General features: G+C 59.7%; 9 protein-coding genes across 9 annotated transcripts; 6 read left to right on the forward strand and 3 right to left on the reverse strand.

The window, feature by feature from the left end:
• Window positions 1–1,875: 1,875 nt before the first annotated feature.
• COLE_04295 (uncharacterized protein) lies at window positions 1,876–2,808 on the forward strand (the record flags this gene model as incomplete). The annotated part of the gene is made up of 2 exons (XM_018424713.2): window positions 1,876–2,151; window positions 2,185–2,808. 2 exons carry the CDS (start codon window positions 1,876–1,878, stop codon window positions 2,806–2,808), a joined length of 900 nt encoding a protein of 299 aa, XP_018274794.1.
• A 260-nt stretch (window positions 2,809–3,068) lies between these two features.
• Window positions 3,069–4,870, forward strand: COLE_04296 (uncharacterized protein; the record flags this gene model as incomplete). The annotated part of the gene is made up of 5 exons (XM_018427091.2): window positions 3,069–3,167; window positions 3,216–3,285; window positions 3,322–3,970; window positions 4,012–4,469; window positions 4,503–4,870. 5 exons carry the CDS (start codon window positions 3,069–3,071, stop codon window positions 4,868–4,870), a joined length of 1,644 nt encoding a protein of 547 aa, XP_018274793.1.
• A 960-nt stretch (window positions 4,871–5,830) lies between these two features.
• On the forward strand, window positions 5,831–7,579 carry COLE_04297 (uncharacterized protein; the record flags this gene model as incomplete). Its single annotated transcript, XM_018424712.2, has 4 exons — window positions 5,831–6,506; window positions 6,537–6,849; window positions 6,881–7,404; window positions 7,446–7,579. The coding sequence occupies 4 exons, from the start codon at window positions 5,831–5,833 to the stop codon at window positions 7,577–7,579; spliced, it is 1,647 nt and encodes a 548-aa protein (XP_018274792.1).
• Window positions 7,580–8,481: 902 nt separating this feature from the next.
• On the forward strand, window positions 8,482–9,373 carry COLE_04298 (uncharacterized protein; the record flags this gene model as incomplete). The annotated part of the gene is made up of 2 exons (XM_065626337.1): window positions 8,482–8,662; window positions 8,874–9,373. 2 exons carry the CDS (start codon window positions 8,482–8,484, stop codon window positions 9,371–9,373), a joined length of 681 nt encoding a protein of 226 aa, XP_065482418.1.
• A 269-nt stretch (window positions 9,374–9,642) lies between these two features.
• COLE_04299 (uncharacterized protein) lies at window positions 9,643–11,209 on the reverse strand (the record flags this gene model as incomplete). The annotated part of the gene is made up of 7 exons (XM_018424492.2): window positions 9,643–10,152; window positions 10,184–10,324; window positions 10,356–10,627; window positions 10,676–10,935; window positions 10,967–11,031; window positions 11,064–11,137; window positions 11,170–11,209. The coding sequence occupies 7 exons, from the start codon at window positions 11,207–11,209 to the stop codon at window positions 9,643–9,645; spliced, it is 1,362 nt and encodes a 453-aa protein (XP_018275375.1).
• A 728-nt stretch (window positions 11,210–11,937) lies between these two features.
• COLE_04300 (uncharacterized protein) lies at window positions 11,938–13,227 on the reverse strand (the record flags this gene model as incomplete). The annotated part of the gene is made up of 3 exons (XM_065626338.1): window positions 11,938–12,630; window positions 12,667–12,812; window positions 12,924–13,227. The coding sequence occupies 3 exons, from the start codon at window positions 13,225–13,227 to the stop codon at window positions 11,938–11,940; spliced, it is 1,143 nt and encodes a 380-aa protein (XP_065482419.1).
• Window positions 13,228–14,000: 773 nt separating this feature from the next.
• COLE_04301 (uncharacterized protein) lies at window positions 14,001–14,786 on the reverse strand (the record flags this gene model as incomplete). Its single annotated transcript, XM_018427020.2, has 1 exon — window positions 14,001–14,786. One exon carries the CDS (start codon window positions 14,784–14,786, stop codon window positions 14,001–14,003), a length of 786 nt encoding a protein of 261 aa, XP_018275377.1.
• Window positions 14,787–16,019: 1,233 nt separating this feature from the next.
• COLE_04302 (uncharacterized protein) lies at window positions 16,020–16,916 on the forward strand (the record flags this gene model as incomplete). The annotated part of the gene is made up of 2 exons (XM_018427021.2): window positions 16,020–16,334; window positions 16,383–16,916. The coding sequence occupies 2 exons, from the start codon at window positions 16,020–16,022 to the stop codon at window positions 16,914–16,916; spliced, it is 849 nt and encodes a 282-aa protein (XP_018275378.1).
• Window positions 16,917–17,473: 557 nt separating this feature from the next.
• COLE_04303 (uncharacterized protein) lies at window positions 17,474–17,897 on the forward strand (the record flags this gene model as incomplete). Its single annotated transcript, XM_018424494.2, has 3 exons — window positions 17,474–17,582; window positions 17,632–17,765; window positions 17,799–17,897. The coding sequence occupies 3 exons, from the start codon at window positions 17,474–17,476 to the stop codon at window positions 17,895–17,897; spliced, it is 342 nt and encodes a 113-aa protein (XP_018275379.1).
• Between the last annotated feature and the right edge of the window lie 1,445 nt (window positions 17,898–19,342).

A 19,342-nucleotide genomic window follows, 5' to 3' on the forward strand; every position in this document is an offset into this window, starting at 1 on the left:
CCACCGCATAGTATGGCCCGTGGCTGACGCATGCCAAAGTAGATGTCCGCTGTGCGGTAGGCGTGCACCCTGCCAAGCCCCTGCGGCCCCAGCATCCGCGGCTTGTACGGGGTCACGCGAACGAGGGATGTGTCATGAAGGGTGGTGAAATATAAGACGGGGCAGAGTGGGCAACAACGAGCGAAGAGCAAGGAGTGAAAGTGTGTCTAAGGCGGAGATTGTTGTGCGGAGCGATTCTCGGATGCAGATAACCTCCGGCGTTCCTTGCGCACACGACCTCGTGCTCTCAAAAGGCGTCGCTCGGCTCAACCAGGCCCAGAGCTTGCTTCGAGAGCGATTGGTGGAGCGGCTCAGAGAGGGTGCAGGAGACGTGAGAGAAAGGTTGAACACGAGGTACTCACGATGCCTTCCAACGTACACCCTGCCCAAACATGATTGGCGTGGGCTCCCAAACCCGGCGGCTGAGCTAACGTTTGAATAGGAGTGGATCGCTCAAGAGTGGGTTGCGCGGACAGTTTACCGTGAGGCTTACTCGTTGATAGGCTTGCCGCTGATGACCGATCCCTGAGAGAGAGCGTGCGAGCCAAAACAGTGGACAGCTGCGTGCTTGTCGCAATGGAGGCTTTAGTGCGCTGTGCCAGGAGAAGACAATGAGCGAGAAGGTGAGGCCGGCGCGATAATCCTCGTAAAAGAGTGGATGCGAGATCAGCGTCACAAGAGTGGGTGAGCAGGTCAAGAGACGAACCGTCTGGTGAGCTCGGGCCAGTCACGGGCTGCGTCACATTCCACATCTGGCAGGCGCGTCAGACTCTTGTCAAGTGGGCAGTTCAAGTGAACGCACGCCTTGATATGTTGCTAACAAAAGATGTTCGCTCTGATCACATCCGCGACGGCGATCTGGATGGGGCTGACAGCTGCATGTATGGTCCAGTACATGTCAATGTGCTAGACAGATTGCTTGTGCTCTTGCTCTCACTCTCACTCACTCCGCCGCTGAGCTGCCGTTCCGCCGACACATTTGGGCACGGCAATTAAGTCGCCAAACAAAGCTGATATAGGCACGTGCATTGCGTAGGGACGTGCGGCGGCACAGGCAACAGCGGAAGAACGGGGGGTTAGTGATACCCACGGTCAGCGAAAGTCGCTTGCCAACAGAGATTAGCATGGTGATCCCTTGACGGTTGAGAACTTGAGAACCTAGCACGTCGCTTTGATCTTGACCTCGAGCTCGAGCAATTTGGCCTCCTTGACTCCTGTCGAGACCGGGACTCTGGTGTCAAGTGCGTTGAAGCTGAAGCAGCATCCCAGTCCGCGGACACTGGAGGATGGGAATGAGGCACTGCCACGCGCTGATCACGTGGGATGCGCGTGATTCTCACGATCGTTGTGTCACCGAAATCGATCGGCAGTCCGGATCTTGGTCCCTTAGCCAGCCCGCGACTCTTAACGCGATTCCAACGACGTGACAGCTCGACACTCCTACACATTGGCCGCAACATCACATTCAACAACTTCCTCTAGGTCGGCTGCACCAGCCTTGTCCTTGCCCGCATGCTCCGCCCTCCTGGCATCGCTGTGTGCCGTCGGATTCCAAGCCGCGGCCGCTTGCGACCTCCACCACAGACGCGGTCGTTGCATGCACGACCGCAAGATGCATTGCCGCAGCCGACCCCACCGCCCGCCCAAGGGCCGAACATGCGCCCTTTCTCCCGTTCGGACGTTCTGCAAAGGCCCCGACTCGACACAACTGTGGACCATAGCCGGAGCAGCGAGGGCGGGAGCCTCCAAGACGACCGCGAAGACAGCGGAACCGACATTGGGCGGGAATTCACCCTTGAAGTGCAGCCTGAGCCAGAGTTTAATCGCGCCGAAGACATGCGCCGCGCACGTACTGGGCCCAGTTCCTCGCCAGCAGAGGAACTCGACGCATCCGCGACCGCCGTTGCCCGTGTGCCCCTTCCTGAGCCGCTCGTGGTGACACCGAAGCGTGTGCGCCAGCCGTTCGATACACATCGCTTCGTCTCCAAGCTTAATGCAGCGAGCATTGACCCCGATGTGTCGAGGGCACTTATGGAGAGCGTGAGAGGTCTTATTACCCAGCGCGTGGACCGCGCAGCCACGAACATGCTCAGCAAGGAGGAGCTGGACAACGTGAGTTGCTCACGGGAATGCCGCTAACCGAAGCAAGCATACCTATTCAAAGCAGCTCTATCCAAGCTCCGCACCGAATGGAACGTGCGGAACCGCAACACAGGCATTGCGGGGAGAAATGCACTTAGCGCGATCCGGAGAGACCTAGATGGTGTAGAGCTCAAAATGGGCGAGGATGTCCAGATGCTCAAGCACGACATCGAGCTTGACATGGGCAACCGCAAGACGGACATCCGCAGCGACATGAAGCAGACGAGCATCAATATTCAGGAGATCAACAACCGAGCCACCATCAGCATCGGGGACCTGAAGACGGAGATTGAGAGCGCCAAGTGGGAGGCGACGCGACGCGCCATTGCCATCATCGTCGTGCTGGTGGTTTTTGGAGTCGTCATTTCCACCGTGACCTTCGGCGAGAGCAAGGTTCCGCCGGTGCTCAAGCCCGACCCTGCCGCTCACCCCGCGTCATGGACGCCAGCGCCTACGACACGCGACATCGGAGTTGGTTCTGACGAAGACTCGTTCGACTACGAAGCGCGGATCGATAAGCTGCTTGATAAGGTGGAGCGGCCCGAACGGCCCGAAGGGAAGCGGGAGCCCAAGCGCTCCCGCCGCTCTTCCAAACCGGAGCCCTTCTCTGAGGCCGAGCGCATCTGATTATCTCCGTCATTGTTGTTGTCATAGTAGTATGCATGCGGTACTTGCTCTATCCTCCGCGTCGGTGACTCCGTGTTCGTCGCCGATTGGGCGGAGCGGAGCCGGCGGATCATGCCAGCGCTTAGCTGCCCTCCACATGTATGTCCATGTGGTGCACGCGGGGCCCACGGATAACGCCGTCGTTCCTGCTCCTCATCTTCCGACTCTGTCCCATCGCTTTCGCTCTCTTCCATTCCCTCCCTCTCTCACTTACTCCTCTCATGACTGTTGACTCGCCTACGAAGTTTCCAGCACGTGCACATGCTTCCAAGCTCGCTGCCGAGCTCATCAAGCTAATCCCCGAGGGCGAGCGCGGCGGGGTGAGCGCAGCCACCAAGCTCTCACGAGCGCTCAAGTGCTAATTTCAGAACCACGCAATCTTTGTGCAAGGGCATCCCACAACGTGCCGCGACGACACGGATCGCGAGCTACCATTTCGTAGGTGCAGTCCCGTTGCTCGAGCTGACTCCCGAGACCAGGAGGCCAACTTCAACTACCTTACCGGCGCTCACAATGTACACTCTGCTTCGGTTCTCGTGACCTACTCCGGCGAGGATGTGCAGCACACGCTGTTCATCCCACCCGCAGACCCACTCGAGACGATGTGGTCGGTTGCGCCCCCGACGCTGGAGGACGCCGCGGCGCGCTTTGATGCCGGCGCGATTCTCAGCACCACGGAGCTCGAGTCGCACATTGCACAGCTTGAGGGCACGACGATTCACACCCTCCCTGTTACCCACGAGTTCCCACCGCTCCCTTCTTCTGTGCTTGAAGCGCTGAAGAAAAACAAACACTGCACCGAGCACTTGCGTCGCGCGTTCCACCTCGCCCGTTTGACCAAGACGCCGGAGGAGATTGAGCTTATCCGCAAGGCAAACACTATCACGTCATGCGCACACGAGGTCGTCATGCGCGAATTGGGCCGGTACGCCGCAAAGCGCGCTAAAACTATCGCAGCGGGCACCAAGGAGAGGACTGGTTTCAAAGGTCCGGCGCAATGGGAGGTCGAGAGCGAGCAAGATGCGGAAGCGCTCTTCGTCGCGGCTTGCCGCCGCATGGGTGCTGAGCAGGCCTACCTCCCCATCTGCGCGTCTGGGTCTCACGCTTCAACTCTCCACTATGTGTATGTGGCAGACTCGTAGGGAGCGGCAAATCTGACGGCAGCTGCAACGACCGCCTATTCCCCTCCACAGCCACGCCCCGCGCTCCTGGCGACACTTCGTTTACTCCCCGCCGCTTGGCACGCGGCTGCTGCGGTGACGTTCCCGAGCATGATCATGCTACGCCGACAAACTCGCTGCACACTTCCGCTTTTGAGCCTCAGGTGCTTCTAATTGACGCCGGCTGCGACTGGCACGGCTATGCGTCCGATGTGACGCGCACGATCCCCGTAGGCAATGGCGGCAAGTTCACGCCCAAGGCCGGCCAGATTTACGACATTGTGCTGCGCATGCAGAAGGAATGCGAGGATCGCACACGCGTCGGCGTGCACTGGGATGAGCTGCACCTGCATGCGCACAAGGTGCTGATCGAGGAGTTCATCAAGCTCCGTATCTTCAAGGGCACAGCAGAGGAGATGCTGCAGAGCGGCCTGACCGCTGCATTCTTCCCGCACGGTCTCGGTGGGTGACAGCAAGTGACATACCTGACAACAGGCCATTCGCTCGGCCTCGACGTGCACGACTCGCTGCAGTACCTTCGCGAGGTACAGATTGACCTTCCGCCTAGTACAACGGCAACGCCCGCCAAGCTCTACGCGTACCTCCGCATCCGGCAGCCCCTCACTGCCGGGATGGTGCTCACCATCGAGCCTGGGTGCTACTTCCCCCCGCAGCTGCTCGACATCCACGGCGTGTGGGACAGCCCGCTCGTCGACCACGATATCCTCAAGACGTACCTCGATGTTGGCGGCGTGCGTATTGAAGACGTGGTGGTCGTGCGCGAGAACGCGCCGTGTGAGAATCTTACGACGGTCGGCCGCGACCGTGAGTGGGTCGAGGCGCGCTGCGGCGGGCATGAGTAGAGAGCCAGCCAGTCGGGTTCCCACGAGAAAGGCAGGCGGCAAGTGGCCTGAATATCTATTTCATAGCATGCACTGGTGGGCATTTATCTGCAGGCCTCACGGCAAGGGGCCTGTCGGCCTCTTATTGTTGAATGGGAGGGATGCGCGACTTGAGCACCAGTGAAGTTCGGGACGTAGTCGAAGTTGGCGTGTTCAGGACGGCGTGCAGACCGATTTGCATGGTCGCCTTGAAGCCGCGACTGACCCCGCTGCTCACCCCCGATCCACGTCTTCAGAGAGTCATGGCCAGCGGGTCATAACCCTTGCTCCCTTTGGCCCGCAGCCGACTTCCTGGAACATGTTGCCCCCAACAGCCTCAAATCTCGAGCTCGTATAGTGTAGGTGGTTATCACAGTTCGTTGTGGATCGCGCATCTCATCTGAGCTAACCGCTGTTCGACTCAGCGTGCGAGCAAGCCGGCGGAAGCGGGCAATCTTTTGCTGTGAATGGCTGTAGAGAGGTGACCGTTTGTTGTTGGAGGGTCTACTGTTTTCACCTCTGGGCTGCCGCCCCAGGTGTCGCTGCGGTGTCTACCAGAGCAAAGTATTTGCAGAATGTCATTGTGGAGCTCACCTTCGGCTTCAGTCGTTCAATCGAAGGAGAAACTCGTCTTCCCCATACAAGACATCTCGTTGCTCTCTGTTGCGCGCCCTCACGAAGAGGACTGTTTGCGTTGCATACCTCTGGGAGGACTTCGCAGCGCCGTTACTCTGTGTAGTGGCGCTTTGGGTAGTGCGCGCAGGCCTCGTATAGTGTTCCGCCACATGCGAGCGCTTGTGGATTGTCAATCGGCTACAGTCGGTAACTTGTATCGGTCATCTCCGTATCAGAGATCACGGCTACTGCCTGACCTCTGCCCACCAGGTCGCTGGTCCTGTTCATAAGCACGCCTCTACCTTCTTCCTTGCCCAGCAAGCCGCAATGACACACACGCCCACTACCGGAGCAGTAGTGTGTGAACACACGACCGCCTCGGCGATCGGGGCAAACATCCTCGCGGCGGGCGGGAACGCAGTTGACGCGCTAATCGCCGTCGTCCTCGCAGTCGGCACGCTCGCGCCCTACCACTCATGCATCGGCGGTGGTGGGTTTGTGCTAGTCCGCACTCCCGATAAATGGGACGTAATCGACTTCCGCAGCTGCGCACCCGCCGCGACGACAATGGACAATTTCATGGCCCACTCCTCCCCGCACGGCGGCCATGCCGTCGCCGTCCCAGGCGAGATCAAGGGTTTGTACCGCCTGCACGAGCTGTACGGGCGCGCGGAGTGGGCGTCGCTCGTGGCACCGAGCGCGGCGCTGGCGCGTGGTGCGCCCATGGGCCGCGACCTGTACGACTTCCTGGCACGCGAGTGCCCGAACGCACCAAGCATCGAGGGGTCGTGGATGGCCGACGATGCCGAGTTCGTGCGCGCCTTCACGCGCGACGGGCGCCTCATCCAGGTCGGCGAGATGTGGGCGCGCGAGGAATACGCTGCTGTCCTGGAGGCGATCGGGGAGCGTGGGCCGGACGCGTTCTATGCCGGCGACGTCGCCGTCGCCATCGTCAAGGCTGTGCGCGGCCGCGGCGGGGTCATGAGCGTCGACGACCTCACCAGTAGGTCATGAGCCGACAGCGCTGACGCAGACTACACCCCGATTCACCGGACGCCGCTGTCTACCACGTTCCGCGGGCATGAGGTGTACTCGATCCCGGCGCCGGGGAGCGGTGCGACGCTCCTGGGCGCTTTGCGCACGCTCGACAGTTTTCCCCTCAACGCGCCACTCAGCGTCGAGGACGAGCACGTAACGGCCGAAGCAATGCGGTTGGCGTATGGCGCCCGCACAGCGCTCGGCGACCCCGCCTTCGTGCCCGTCGACACTGTTCAAGCCACGATGCTGCGCGGCGCCGCCGATCGGGTTCAGGCGCGGACACAGACGCCAGAATATTATCTCTCTGGGTGTGTGATCTCTGAGGCGCTCTGACGGTAGTGTTGCTGGCGTCGACGACACGGGCACGTCATCGATGGCAGCAGCGGACGCGTCGGGCCTCGTAGTGAGCCTCACCACGACGGTCGGCACCGCGTGGGCGTCCCGCATCATGGTTCCTGGAACCGGGATTGTGCTCAATGATTCAGTGCTGGATTTCACAGTGCGCGGCCGCGCTAATGTGTGGGGCTACGCGCCGGCGCCGGCCAACTTTGTCGCAGGAGGTCGCCGCCCGCTCTCCTCTATGTGTCCGTATATCGTCCTCAAGGACGGGACGCCGGTCGCTACCGGCGGCGCTGCGGGGGGCGCCACGATTCCGAGCACAAACATTGTCGCCGTGCGCAACATGCTCGCGTATGGCATGGGGGCGGGCGAGGCTCTGGCCCAGCCACGCATCCATAACCAGGTCCTGCCTAACGCTACGGTGCTCGAGCACAGTAGCCATCGCGGGCGCCCGGTGGAAGAGGTGGCGCCGGAGACGGTGCGCGGGTTGGAGGAGCGCGGACACATTATTGAGTGGCGCGACAGTGAGTCATCACAACTTTCGAGATTACACCGCTGATAGGAGAATCCATGTCGACTCCGTGTGCGATGCGCATACTCCCCGATGGTTACGACACGGGCGGCGATGCGCGGAAGTGGGATGCTGGGGGCGCGGTGTGCATCGGCGGCAAGGTCACGGTGCAGCCACACCCGGCTTAGAGTCACCACGGTTCCAAGGTTCCAAGGTTCCAGTCGAGATAGGTTGATCGCCGGGGCATGCAGATCGTTCCGTTTGTTGGATCATGACTAGACTCCGGAAGCCACATTGGCACTACGACGCCCAACGATGACCACCTCCATCTGCAGTTGTGATATCCAAGGGTCGAGATAACGAAAAAGATAATCTGACCACTGACAGGATCGAACTGCCGACCTTTGCATATCAGGCTAATACGGTCGTCGTATTAGTACAATGCTCTAACCAGCTGAGCTAAGCGGCCGATGTTCTGAGGGAAACAGGTCCACTGTATATACAGACACCGGCAAGCATCTCATCTGCAAATGTCCCGACATCTGCATGCTCATGCATGCACTTGGGAAAGCTGAGGGCCGCTGATATGCAAGTGTGCCGATTCCAAGCGTATGGTAAGGAATATGGCGCTGGCAGTTGCACGCCACGAGGGAAATGCCGAAACCCCGGTGCACGCCCAAGGTCTTGATCGATCACACGCCACTCAGCTATCGCACTACGCATACTCCACAGCCACTCCATTCTCGTCGCGCTCCTCGTCCCGACCACCACATTAACTAGAAGCACCCAACTCTCCGAACTTTGATTGAATGAGCACGAGTACGTCTTTGGCGTCTTGGAAGCAAGGCGGGGTCTGTGTGCGTCTGTGCTGACAACCGTGCGCTCCCTCATTGCCCTCCACGCCTTCCCGCTCGCTCGCCTCCACACGATCCACTCCATTATTCCTCGCAACACCGTCACTCTCGTCTGTCTACCCCACTCGCTTACATTTGTCCATCACCGCCTCGCCTCTTAACGCGCCCTCGACCCCCCCCCCCCCCCCCCCCCTTCACCCCACCTCCGCATCCTTATCGTACCCGTCCCGCCACTCATGCCCCCACGCTCGTCAGCTTCCAAGGTGGACGCTTCCAAGACCAAGAGCAAGGCCTCGGCCAGCGCCGGGGCTACCAACCTTACTGGGCCGTACGACCCGTTTGCGAGCGGCGACCCGTTCGGCGAATCGACGACCGTCAAGAACGTCGTCCCTGTCAAGACTGAGAAGATCCACATTCGTGAGTGCGCAGGTGGCTCGTGTAAACGCGAACAGCGCTGTGATCGGCGCGGTAGAGGTGGCGAGAAGCTGTGCGCGAAGCCGACGCGTACTATGCTGTCCGAGCCTTACTTTAGGCTTCAATCCTTTGCTAGCGCCCCCCTCCTGCTCGCCCCCCATCACCTTGCTTGCGCACCGATGCCCACGCATCTGAGGCTAGCGCTGACGCCAAGGTCTTCAGCAGCGCAATGGTCGCAAGACCATCACCACCGTCCAGGGTATCCCGGACAAGTATGACCCGAGAAAGCTCCTCAAGGCCATGAAGAAGGAGTTCGCGTGTAACGGCCACGTCGTCCACAGCGCGGACTCGGACGACGAGGACAGCCCCGCCCCCGGCAAGAAGGACGAGCACGGCAAGGTTCTTCAGTTCCAGGGTGACCAGCGTGTCAACGTCAAGACCTTCCTCGTCGACTCGGGCCTGCTTTCCGAGAAGGAGGCCAAGGACCAGATTGTCATGTACGTTGAGGTTGAGTCGAGGCCAGCTCCGGCTCCGGCGACGCAAATCGATGCGAATTTGCTGACAACAGCCACGGCTACTAAGAGCCGGCAATGGGTCCTCGTCCTGCCTAGTGTGTGGCGCTGCGCGCGCTGCACTTCGAATCCTCACCACCCGCCATGTACTAGATGTCGGCAGTGTACTGTATCTGTCAGCGCTGAGAGACCCATGCATTGATTCGTGTGTGTTCCGCGCTGCCCGCGCTGGGTTGGTGGCGGAAGCGGCGAAGATTTGAGCTGTGTCATCGAAACACTGACACCTGCCGACGTTGACACTTCAATGACGCATAGATTGTTCGCTTCGCTCTGACGTAAACTTCTGCCCGCAAGTAAATATACATGGAGTGGCGACTGAGGTCAAGAGAACTCAACCTTCCACGGCATTGACGCAGCAACATAACTCATAACGATACAAGAGGATTACCTGCTGACAGACAATAACAACTGCTACAGCCGCAAGCCACCCCGCCTTCCCTCGTGCTGCATCCAGTCAACTTCGTCCTCCCCGCCGATCTTAACGGCATCCGACTCGCCCGTCGACACGCTGTCCTCGCTCCCATTCGCTTCGGTAAGCTCAAATATCTCGGCGCCCTCGGCAACCTCCTCGCGCTGCGTGAGTTTGGCATACCCCGCCTCGGCCTCATTCAACGCCGCATTCCGCCCCGAGTTCGCGTACAGATGCACGAGGAAGGTGATGACGAGGTAGACGAGGAATGAGAGGGAGAAGTCGAAAAGGGCGTACGTGACGTGGTCGATGCCGAGGGCGTCCGCGTTCTTCATCTCCTCGTGCGTTGCCGACATGAACATGATTCCGCCCAACGTGAGCAGATACGGTGGGAGGTGCTGGAAGACACGGACGGTGGGCGAGGGCGTTGGGCCGTCGTGCAGCACAAAGCAGACCTCGATCACGCGCAGGACGCCCGCGAGGATGAGCGCGTACCCGAACATGCTGTGTATCTGGGGTTAGGCCAGCGTAAACAATGCTCACCTTGGACGAGATCATGAGCTCTTGCTGGTGCGCGCTCATCCCCCACCCCGTCATGATGATGATGACGGCGGGCACGAAGCAGCGCTTGCCCTTGCGGCTGAGGAAGACACCGAGAAGGCCGCCAGCCCACCACAGCACGCCCTGGTGTCAGTATGGCAGATGAAACACTTACCATCATAGTGTGCTGCATATCCTTGTGCGTCCATGGCCCGCCCTGGTGTTCCGTGAACGTGTTGATGATGCCCCACAGGAGAATCACGCTTGAGTCGAGCATCTCCTGACTGAAGCCGCGTCGCGCAAGCCAGCCCCCTCCGACGTTGAGCATGATAACGAGGATGGCGGCGTAGCCGATGAACGCCGAGCCCATGATGTAGTGCGCGAGGCACTGGTTAATCTCGCCGCCGCGGCAAAAGCCGAGCGCCGTGACGACGCCCATGAGAATTTCTGCCGTTAGCACCTTGGCACATCGGGAGCTAGAAGAAGGTGACTCACGCGTCCATCCAATGATGGGGAACGCCATCCCCAACGGCCCATGAACGCGTCTGACCCATGGCCGCACCGTGTTCTCGAGGACATGCAGTCTGAGGAACACTCCGCACGCTGTCTGCACCATGAGAACCCAGAAGACGATTTTGGCCATGATGCTGTGTACGGTGGCCGGGAACTCGCGCCCGCCATGGTGATGCCCCAGCCAGGACCCAACGAGCGTTGCGACGACACCGACGGCTTGGACAGGGACATGAAAGCGCGATCTGTGTTAGCTTGCGCGTGGACAATACATACTTGGACAGGCCAAGAACCATGCCGATCGGGAAGAGGATGGCCCACACGAACGTTTGCACGACCATCTGGCGTCAGTGGTGACCACAACGGGGCGCACATGGGTGTACATGATCCAGTCGATGGGGACTTTGGGGTCGATGTCTACAGCGGCATGATGGCCGTGTGCGAGAGCTGGCGTCAGTGTGAATGGGGGGAGGGCGGACCTAGAGGAAGGAGCGCGACGAGCGCGAGGGGCGCGCGCATTGTGGGAGTGTATGCGATGGGCGTGTACGGGGCAAGAGGGAGAGGGAGGAGTGGTCGGCGGAGGTGTGCGTAGAGGACGAGATTAGCAACACGAGCGTTGTTGGAGCCCGAGACAAGATGGATAGACTGAACAATTCAACAAGCAACGCATGAGATTGCTGAGAAGAGGTGGCCAGGAGGTCGACGTCGCCCAGCGACGGGTCTTACGTCGGTCATCAGGGTCCGGTTCCGGTGTTCTGGATGAACGAGACGCCGAGATATTGTCTCCCATCACTCATCACCCGTCATCCTAATCGGAACGACGGGCGCGGGGCCTGCTTATGAATATGCAGAAGCGGAGGTGGGGTGTGCATGCTCGCTCGTGGTCCGCATGCACCACTTGATCGTTTACGCTCTCAGTGATGGACTGCTGGGAGATACAAGCGGAGCCTAAGAATAGACTGACCGGACCGCTGAATCAGGCACCTCGTGATACAGCGCCACATGTCGCGAGCCACGATCCAGTCAAGTGTCGCCCATTCCGCTATCTTTGCCTCTCTCTCGACTTGTCCGTGGCTGTCTGTGCACCCATGTGCAACTGCATACCTCTGGCAAGATTGTCGGGCCCTCGAACCACTCTTGTTCGTCAAGTCACTGCTCTCTCAGATGGAAATCAAGTCGTAATGTCGTTATCTATGAATACAGTAGGCGAATCTAGAAATGTACTGGCGTTGAAGCCGTGATAACAACTACTCGTCTGCGTCAGCCCAGTCGCGACGGCGACGCCGCAAGAGGGCCTCGCCGCGGGCGGCCAGCGCGCCGCCGCGAGCTGCGAGCTTCTCCCGGTGCTCTTCCCAACGACGGTTGACAGCCTCGGCGAAGCCAAATTGCAGCTGGTTCAGGTTGGCCTTGGCCTGGGGCAGGGCAGCGGCCATGTCGGACAGGGTGGGGATGGCGGGAATGGGGAGGTTGGGCATGGTGGGGATGGTAATGTTGGGGAAGAAGTTATCGCGGATCATGGTCACTGGCTGGCCTGGGGTGTGAGGTGTGACTAGAGGAGACTCGTCCGGCGTAACGGGGTTGAGGCTGGGCGTTGTCGCCTCAAGTGCTGGCGTCGTGGGCGCAAGGAGCGGAGTCTTCTGCTCCGGAACTGCGACCCAGGCGGCCTCGACCTCCTTCGCGGCTTTGGCAGCCTTGGATCGCCGGCGAAGGTACCCTCGAACCCCGCCCTGCATCCAGCTCGCGTGCAGGGTCAACGCCAGCCCAAGAATGACGGTTGGGATCCACGAGCCTTCAGTGACTGCTCGAGACGTTGGCCGCGCGCAGTCGGCAAGAAGCCATGTATTGAACAGAATTCGGGTACACATCATAAGCGTGAGGAAGCGCTCGTCCGACCGAACAGGTGGGAAGAGGTTAGAAATCGCTAGGTCAAAGGTAGGCAGCTGGTGTCAACTCATGGTCACTGCTGAAAGCCTCACCTCCATGATTGCCGCAAGCAGGAAGATGCACGACTGCTTCGACATCGCACAGTGGACCATGACGGCAATGTACACCGTGTGGTGGATCCATCCTGTGAGCAAGCCAACTTCTTCCCGATATGCGATGTATCCGACGACGAGCTGCGGTTAGAGTCGACTCTGGTGCAAGTCGCAAGGTCAGGACCAAGGAGGCTCACATCAGCTGTGTGTTAGCGAGAAGTGTGACAGGTCTTTGGATCCGATCGGCGCCAACTTACCAAAAAGGTAGGTTCCAAACGACGCCACCGCAGTGTCCGCCAACGTCTTTGTCCAGCCGTCCTCCCCGGCCGCCCAGACAGCAGGCAGTCCACCTGTAAAGTACGCATACACAAACGGGAGTGAGAAGAGAGTCATGGTGAAAGACGAAAGCGCAGAGAGGACGTAAGCGCGCTTGCGCATGCCAACAAAGTGCGGGGCAACGAGGTTGTACCACCCCACCATTGCCAGGAACAGAGGTGCGGGGAGGGTGACTGCGAGTGGCAAGTCGCGCGACAGATCGAGCGCGTCGAGCACTGCGGACATGATTGAGTTTTCTTTATTAACGAAGGTGTGCGAGGATGCGGTGTAATGTGTATGAATTGTGCTGAGATCGCTGGCTGTGGTGGGTGCGGGACACGTGCGTGACTTTTGAACGGCGCGTCGGCCGTCGGCGCGCGTCCTTGGGCGTTCCGGTGTGGGATGTTAAAATGAGCCAACTTTCGACCTCGTCGGTGATGGGAAGTACTACTGATGAGAGTTATCAAGTAGTTGACCAGGAGCGAGCTAAAGAGAGAGAGAGAGAGAGAGAGAGATGATGCAAAGGAGAAAAGAGGACGACTGAGACAGAGAAGAGCGAGCGTTTAGCGTGACGGGCAAGGCGGGGTGCGGAAGGCGTGTCACTCCGAGGAGGCGCAAGAGCAGAGGCCTCCTCCTATCCCTGCCAACCCCCCTCGTCGCCACCCAACTTGATCAGGTACTCCAGGGATCCAACCTTATCCATTCCTCCTTGCCACGTGGAACCGCGACTGGAACCAAAACTAATCCGAAGCACCTCCGATCCTTCCATGATCCATGATCCATGATCCCCATGACAGTTGAGCACATCTCACTCTAGTTCAATCCCTCTTGCCATCAGACTCTTCCGCTTGTCTCCTCCCCGCACCTGCTCGTCTCTCCTCCCAAAAGCGAATTTCAGAACGGGTTACTTCGCGATGCTACGTGTGAGCTTCTTCGTGAGTGCGCGACAACATCAGCTACGATGATCTTCCTCGAAGCCCACTCTCCCTCTGTATGCATCTATGCCGCACTCTACACCGCTACAGCTTGGCCTTTGCCAGCTCAACCCAAGCCTTACCCGCGCTCCCCGCGCCGGCTTCATACACAACACGATCGCCGTTAGGAAGGTTCTCGACGCGCTTCCCGTCCTCGTCCGTCCGGCGCATCAGCACACGCATATCCCCAATCTGTCCCGCGAGCCGCAGAACCCCCTCCCACCCTCCCTCGAGGGCCCAAGCGAGACGCGTGCACAGATAAATCTGGGCGCTGTGCATCGCCGTCCGCCCCTCGCGGATCCAACCCGGGATGCGCTCCGCCGGCAGCCAGTGCGCACCGACGACCTCGATGCCGCCGTCGCCGACGACAGCTTCTTCAGAGAGGTGCGCGGGCAGGCGTGTGATGAAAAAGTGCGTTTCGTAGCGCTTCGGCGGGCCCGGCGGCGTCGTCCATACCGTAAAGGGGATGGTGTCGGAGATCAGCGAGACGCCGAGCGTCTCAAGCGCCTCTTCGAACGATACCTCGTTGTCGTGCACACGCTTCTGAAGAGACGGGAGGAGGTGCTTGCGCTCAGCAGGGATCGGGGATGAGGAGAGGAGCAAGCCTGTCTCTTCGAAGGTCTCGCGCAGCGCCGTGTACGCTGGCGTCGGGTCGGTCGGGGAGACCGTACCCCCAGGGAAGACGAAGGCGCCGGGATATGAGAAGTGGTTTGGTCGCTTGACCATCAGCACGCGATTGCCCGAGATGACCAGAAGCGCCGCAGCCAAGCGCGGCGTAACGGCCGCGCCGGGATGGTCCTTGGAGCGCGGCTTTGAGCTCGATGGCGCCATGTTTGTGGGTGGGTGGATTTGTCACGCCGTTGCTGGTTCGCAGATTCGTGCACAGATGGGAGTTGCACCGCTGGAGATGGGACGATGAGAAGTGGGGATGCGGTAGCGATGTTGAACTCTGAGATGGGCTGCCGGGTGGGTGGGCACGACCAACCGGCCGGTCGGATACAGCCGGTTGTGTATTGCCTGCAATTGCCGACGCAAACATATAAAGTCAAGCACTTCCCTTCAATTTTCTGCACCTCGACTTGTCCACACCGCCAGCACTCCATTCCTAATCTGATATCGCTGCAAAGACCGTCTAGGCCAGCAGCCCCTGTTAAGGTCGAGGCGAGCAATTTAGAGACCGGGATGGCGGGACGCGCCGCTGCGATGATATCTTGGTCTCGCGTCATTACTCGGTGTCGCCCGAGCACAGCCTTCACGCTCGCAACATAATGATGAAGCACAACTACAAGGCAGAGGAAGTATTGCGGGTGCGCCGAGCTTGAAACCTGTCCCGACGCATACTCCGCGACTATGCGGGCGTAGCTCGCATCAGCGCCTTGAAGCTGAAAGCGCTGGGTTGATGAACAACGGCAAGCCTTCAGGCACGTATGATCAAAGCGATAAGCGTACGCGTCCCTCACCTGGCGCTGTGGCCTGGACATCTCCCTGTCGATTGTCTACCGCGTACATAACTGCTCGCCCATATGGCTCCGCAGGAGACGTGCCCTCTCGCATCATCGAGTGTTCAAAAGCAGAGAGAACGAGAGCGTCGCGTAGGAGCGCGTACCATCCACGAGACCAGCTGTGGTCTCGGGGGTGATATGCGCATCTACGCTGCGGCCTCGGAGGGATTTTGGCAACGCAAGAACGAAACGTTGGCGGTAGAGTTGTTGCGGCCACAATAGGGCTCGCCCCACATCTCAGCACCCGAAGCAATCGCTGGTTGGACTCCGCATTTCTATTACTCGCTATTTGCCCATAAAACTCCCCTCATCCTTTGCATGGCTTGTGGACGTCAGAGACGGCCGTGATGCACCTCCACTTGCGGTGACAACATCTCTCAACAACGATGAGGTCATAGTTTACATCCAGCTGTCCGACTCTCACATGGCTCCAGACTGGCCGACGACGGGAGCGGGGACAAGCCATGATGTCATCTTCATCCCACAGCCTCGTCCATGTAAGAAGCGATCGTCGGGCCTCATCCCTCTCACTCTTCCACCCTCATCACAACTGACAAACGCAATGCTCGCCCCCGCTCGTCTCTCCACTCGTGTTGCGGCTCGCCGCCTTCCTGTCCTCACCCGCGGCTACGCGGCGCCCCCTCCCCCGCGTGACCCCAAGCGCGACCCAGCTGTTGATGAGGCGCTCCACGCCCAGGCCCAGGCGGGCCGGAACGCGCCCTCGGGCGGCGGCGGCGGCGGGACTGGTATCGCGGTCATGGCCGTGCTCGCCGCAGCCGGTGCAGGCGCGTACTACTTCTACCAGAACTCCGGGACGCACAGCGTCGAGTACGAGGCCCGTCAGGCTGCCGAACACGCCGGCCAGGCCGCTGTGAACGTACGTCCACTCGCTCATGCATGAACGGAAATTATGACTGACGCTCAGGCCAAGGACAAGGTTGTTTCTGAGGCGCGCGGCACGGCCGATGACCTGGACAGCGCGGCCCGTCGCGCCCGTGACCAGGCGTACGCTAAGGGACACGAGATTGGCCGCGATGCACGTGCCGCCGGCCACCAGATCGGAGCTGAGGCGCGCCAGTTCGGCCGCGATGTGCGCGATGCCGGGCGCGACGTGCGCGACACCGGACGCGAGATCGGACACCAGGTGCACCAGGACGCGCGCGACTTGAAGGGGCAAGCAGCGCATGTGGGACAGCAGCTCGGCGACCGCGCGCAGCAGCTTGGCCATGAGCTGTCGGCGGAGGCGCGCTCTGCCGCCGACCAGGCGAAGGCTAAGCTTGCTGCGGCGGGGCAAGCTGTCAAGGGCACGTTCCAGGACGCGGAGCGCAGCGTCGAGCGTGGCATCAACACGGCCGAGAGCAAGGTCCGCGACAGCATCGGCACTGCCACCGACGAGGCCGGCGTTGTCGCCGGCGTCGTGCCCCAGCGCACCAAGTTCTTCGGTATCCAGCTTCGGTGATCTTGTCTGTAGCCTTTAATGCATGTTCTAAAGTGGGACTATGTCCATGTGCGCCGAGCACGCCGAGGAAAGTGATCACGTTACAGACATAATTGTTGCGCGGTACATCTGAAAACGCCGGTGTTTAATCCCTGGACGGAAGGGTTTGATGGCTTTCAAGCCACCCTGACATATTGTCCAAGTCAGCGTTTTCCACGCACCCCTCTTCGCTATCTTCTCGATTCCGGCACGGCAAGCCGACAGCGCCCTCGCTGCCCCGGTATTGGCGCGAGCTCCGATGACTTCATCGCCGAGGACGAGCCTGACTACCACGCCACTGACAACTCAAAAGTGGTTTGCACCCCAGTAATTAAGAGCGTCACGAACGCCACATCGACGAGTCTGATGTCATCAGCTCGTGCTCCCACCAGTCCAGCACTCCACTTTACAATGTATATAAGGAGCTCTGCACCATTCGCTGGTTATGGACCATATCTAACCACTCACTGCTCACAACCATGTTCGCCCCTACTCGCCTCACCACCCGCCTCGCCGCGCCCGCCCGCCGTGCGGCTGTCATGCGCTACTCTTCCTTGCCCAAGGACGCACCGCAGCCTCAGGCCCGGGCGAACGAGAACCAGCGCGCCACAAACCTCACCGACATGCCCCAGAGCAAGAACTTTTACGGTGAGTTCTCGTTGGGAGCGCTGGGAGCCCCAAGCCTATCTGACCGCAGCCAAGGTCCTTATCCCTTCCCTCATCGGCGCCGGCCTCGTTACCTACTACTTGATGATGTCTGGCGCAAAGTCCGCCGTTACGGAGGGCAATGTGGGGCTTAACAAGGAGCAGACGGCGCAGAAGACGGCTTCGGTATGTTTGCGGACGTGACAACGCTGACAACAGGAACAGGAGAAGCAGTACGACCACGCGTCGCGCGTCGCGGAGCAGCAGAAGGTGCACAGGGAGGGCGGTGGTATCCCCAGCGCCAAGGACGGCCGCTAGTGTACTCTACCAGACAAATAGCGAAACGACAATGTGTAGAATATGCAGAAGTGTATTGGTAGACACTGCAGCCTCGCACGGCCAAGTTGGAGCAGGGCTGGGCCCATATCCAGTCTCATGACGTTGCGAGTTCCACAAGCTTGAAGTCGCGTGGACATGCTGATGAAGCATGGGAGTGACTGAGACTGAGGTTGACGCTTATCACGGGCCGAGAAGCAGTGCCTGGTGACCCAACAACTGCAAACTCCCGGTCGCGGTTGCAGCAATCCCTCCATATATCCATAGTGCTTCTCACAATCTTCTCGCGATACCGCCGGAGTTGGTTTGATCATGCCTTGTCATCGAAACGACTTCGCAGAGGGAGTCGTAAGTGCGCAGGAAACCTTGACTGTCCGCGGAGAAGAGCCCAGCAGGGCGCTGACGTCATCCGTCCTCACCATAGCTCAGTTGGTAGAGCGTCGGACTGTAATTTGATACCTAGCCCCTCGATTGAGTGGTGTACATCCGCAGGTCCTGTGTTCGACTCACAGTGGTGAGAGTGCTTTTTGGCTGTTATACTTGAGACCGGGACAGCCTTGACCAACCCGTTCATTACCTAGGGAACGAGGTTCCGTTGCACGGTAGCGGCATGTGTAGACATGTCTACGACCACATGTTATGCAGCCTGAACGGCAGCAGTTGTTATGAATGCCCGGTGTGGTGCGGCCGTCCTCGTAAGATCTGGGACAACATCGACGAGCGTCCAGGATGACCACACCATTGTCACACCATGGACGTGCCTGATTACATGGGCGAGCAATATGCTGATCGCACTGGACTCTTGAGAGGCATGAGAGGAGATGTTGACGAGAGATGCAGCATCGTGTCTCGTCCCACATGTGCACGGACATGTGCTCCTGGCCTTTTGTCGTGTTTGGTTCCTGTTCAGGGGCATTAGGGGTATGACGTTAGCATATCACCTCACGCGTTTCTGTTCCATGAAACACTCCACAATACCACGCGTCCATCAGGCGATCAAACACAGATTCCCCTGGCAAGGTCAGTGCACCCAGCAACCTTGTGTGCAAACATCCTTCGTCTTGGGACGTGCATGACTACCCCGCCCCCTGTCGACGCACTTGGATGCTCAACCCCAAACCTCGGCGTCCGTGACGGAGAGCTTCTGGACTCATCGCGAAACGTCTCGGATGCGTCCTAGTGCCTGTGTCCCGAGATGACCCAGACTGCGTCCTCCAGGACAGCCGATTCTGGTCGTCCAAACGCACACTCAGCGCACCCCTGTGGTCCCCCCTTACTTTCCGTCCATTTGCGTACTTTGCATGGTTGTTTCCATAGTTCGACAACCGAAGATGTCGCCGTGCAGTGCACCGACATCACGACGGGCTTAACGGACGCACGCGCTCTACTCTCACTGCTATCGTTACTGCAACGGGGGTATCGGCAGC

The sequence above is a fragment of the Cutaneotrichosporon oleaginosum genome, assembly GCF_008065305.1.
Source record: "Cutaneotrichosporon oleaginosum strain ATCC 20508 chromosome Unknown ATCC20508_contig03, whole genome shotgun sequence".
Classification (NCBI taxonomy): domain Eukaryota; kingdom Fungi; phylum Basidiomycota; class Tremellomycetes; order Trichosporonales; family Trichosporonaceae; genus Cutaneotrichosporon; species Cutaneotrichosporon oleaginosum.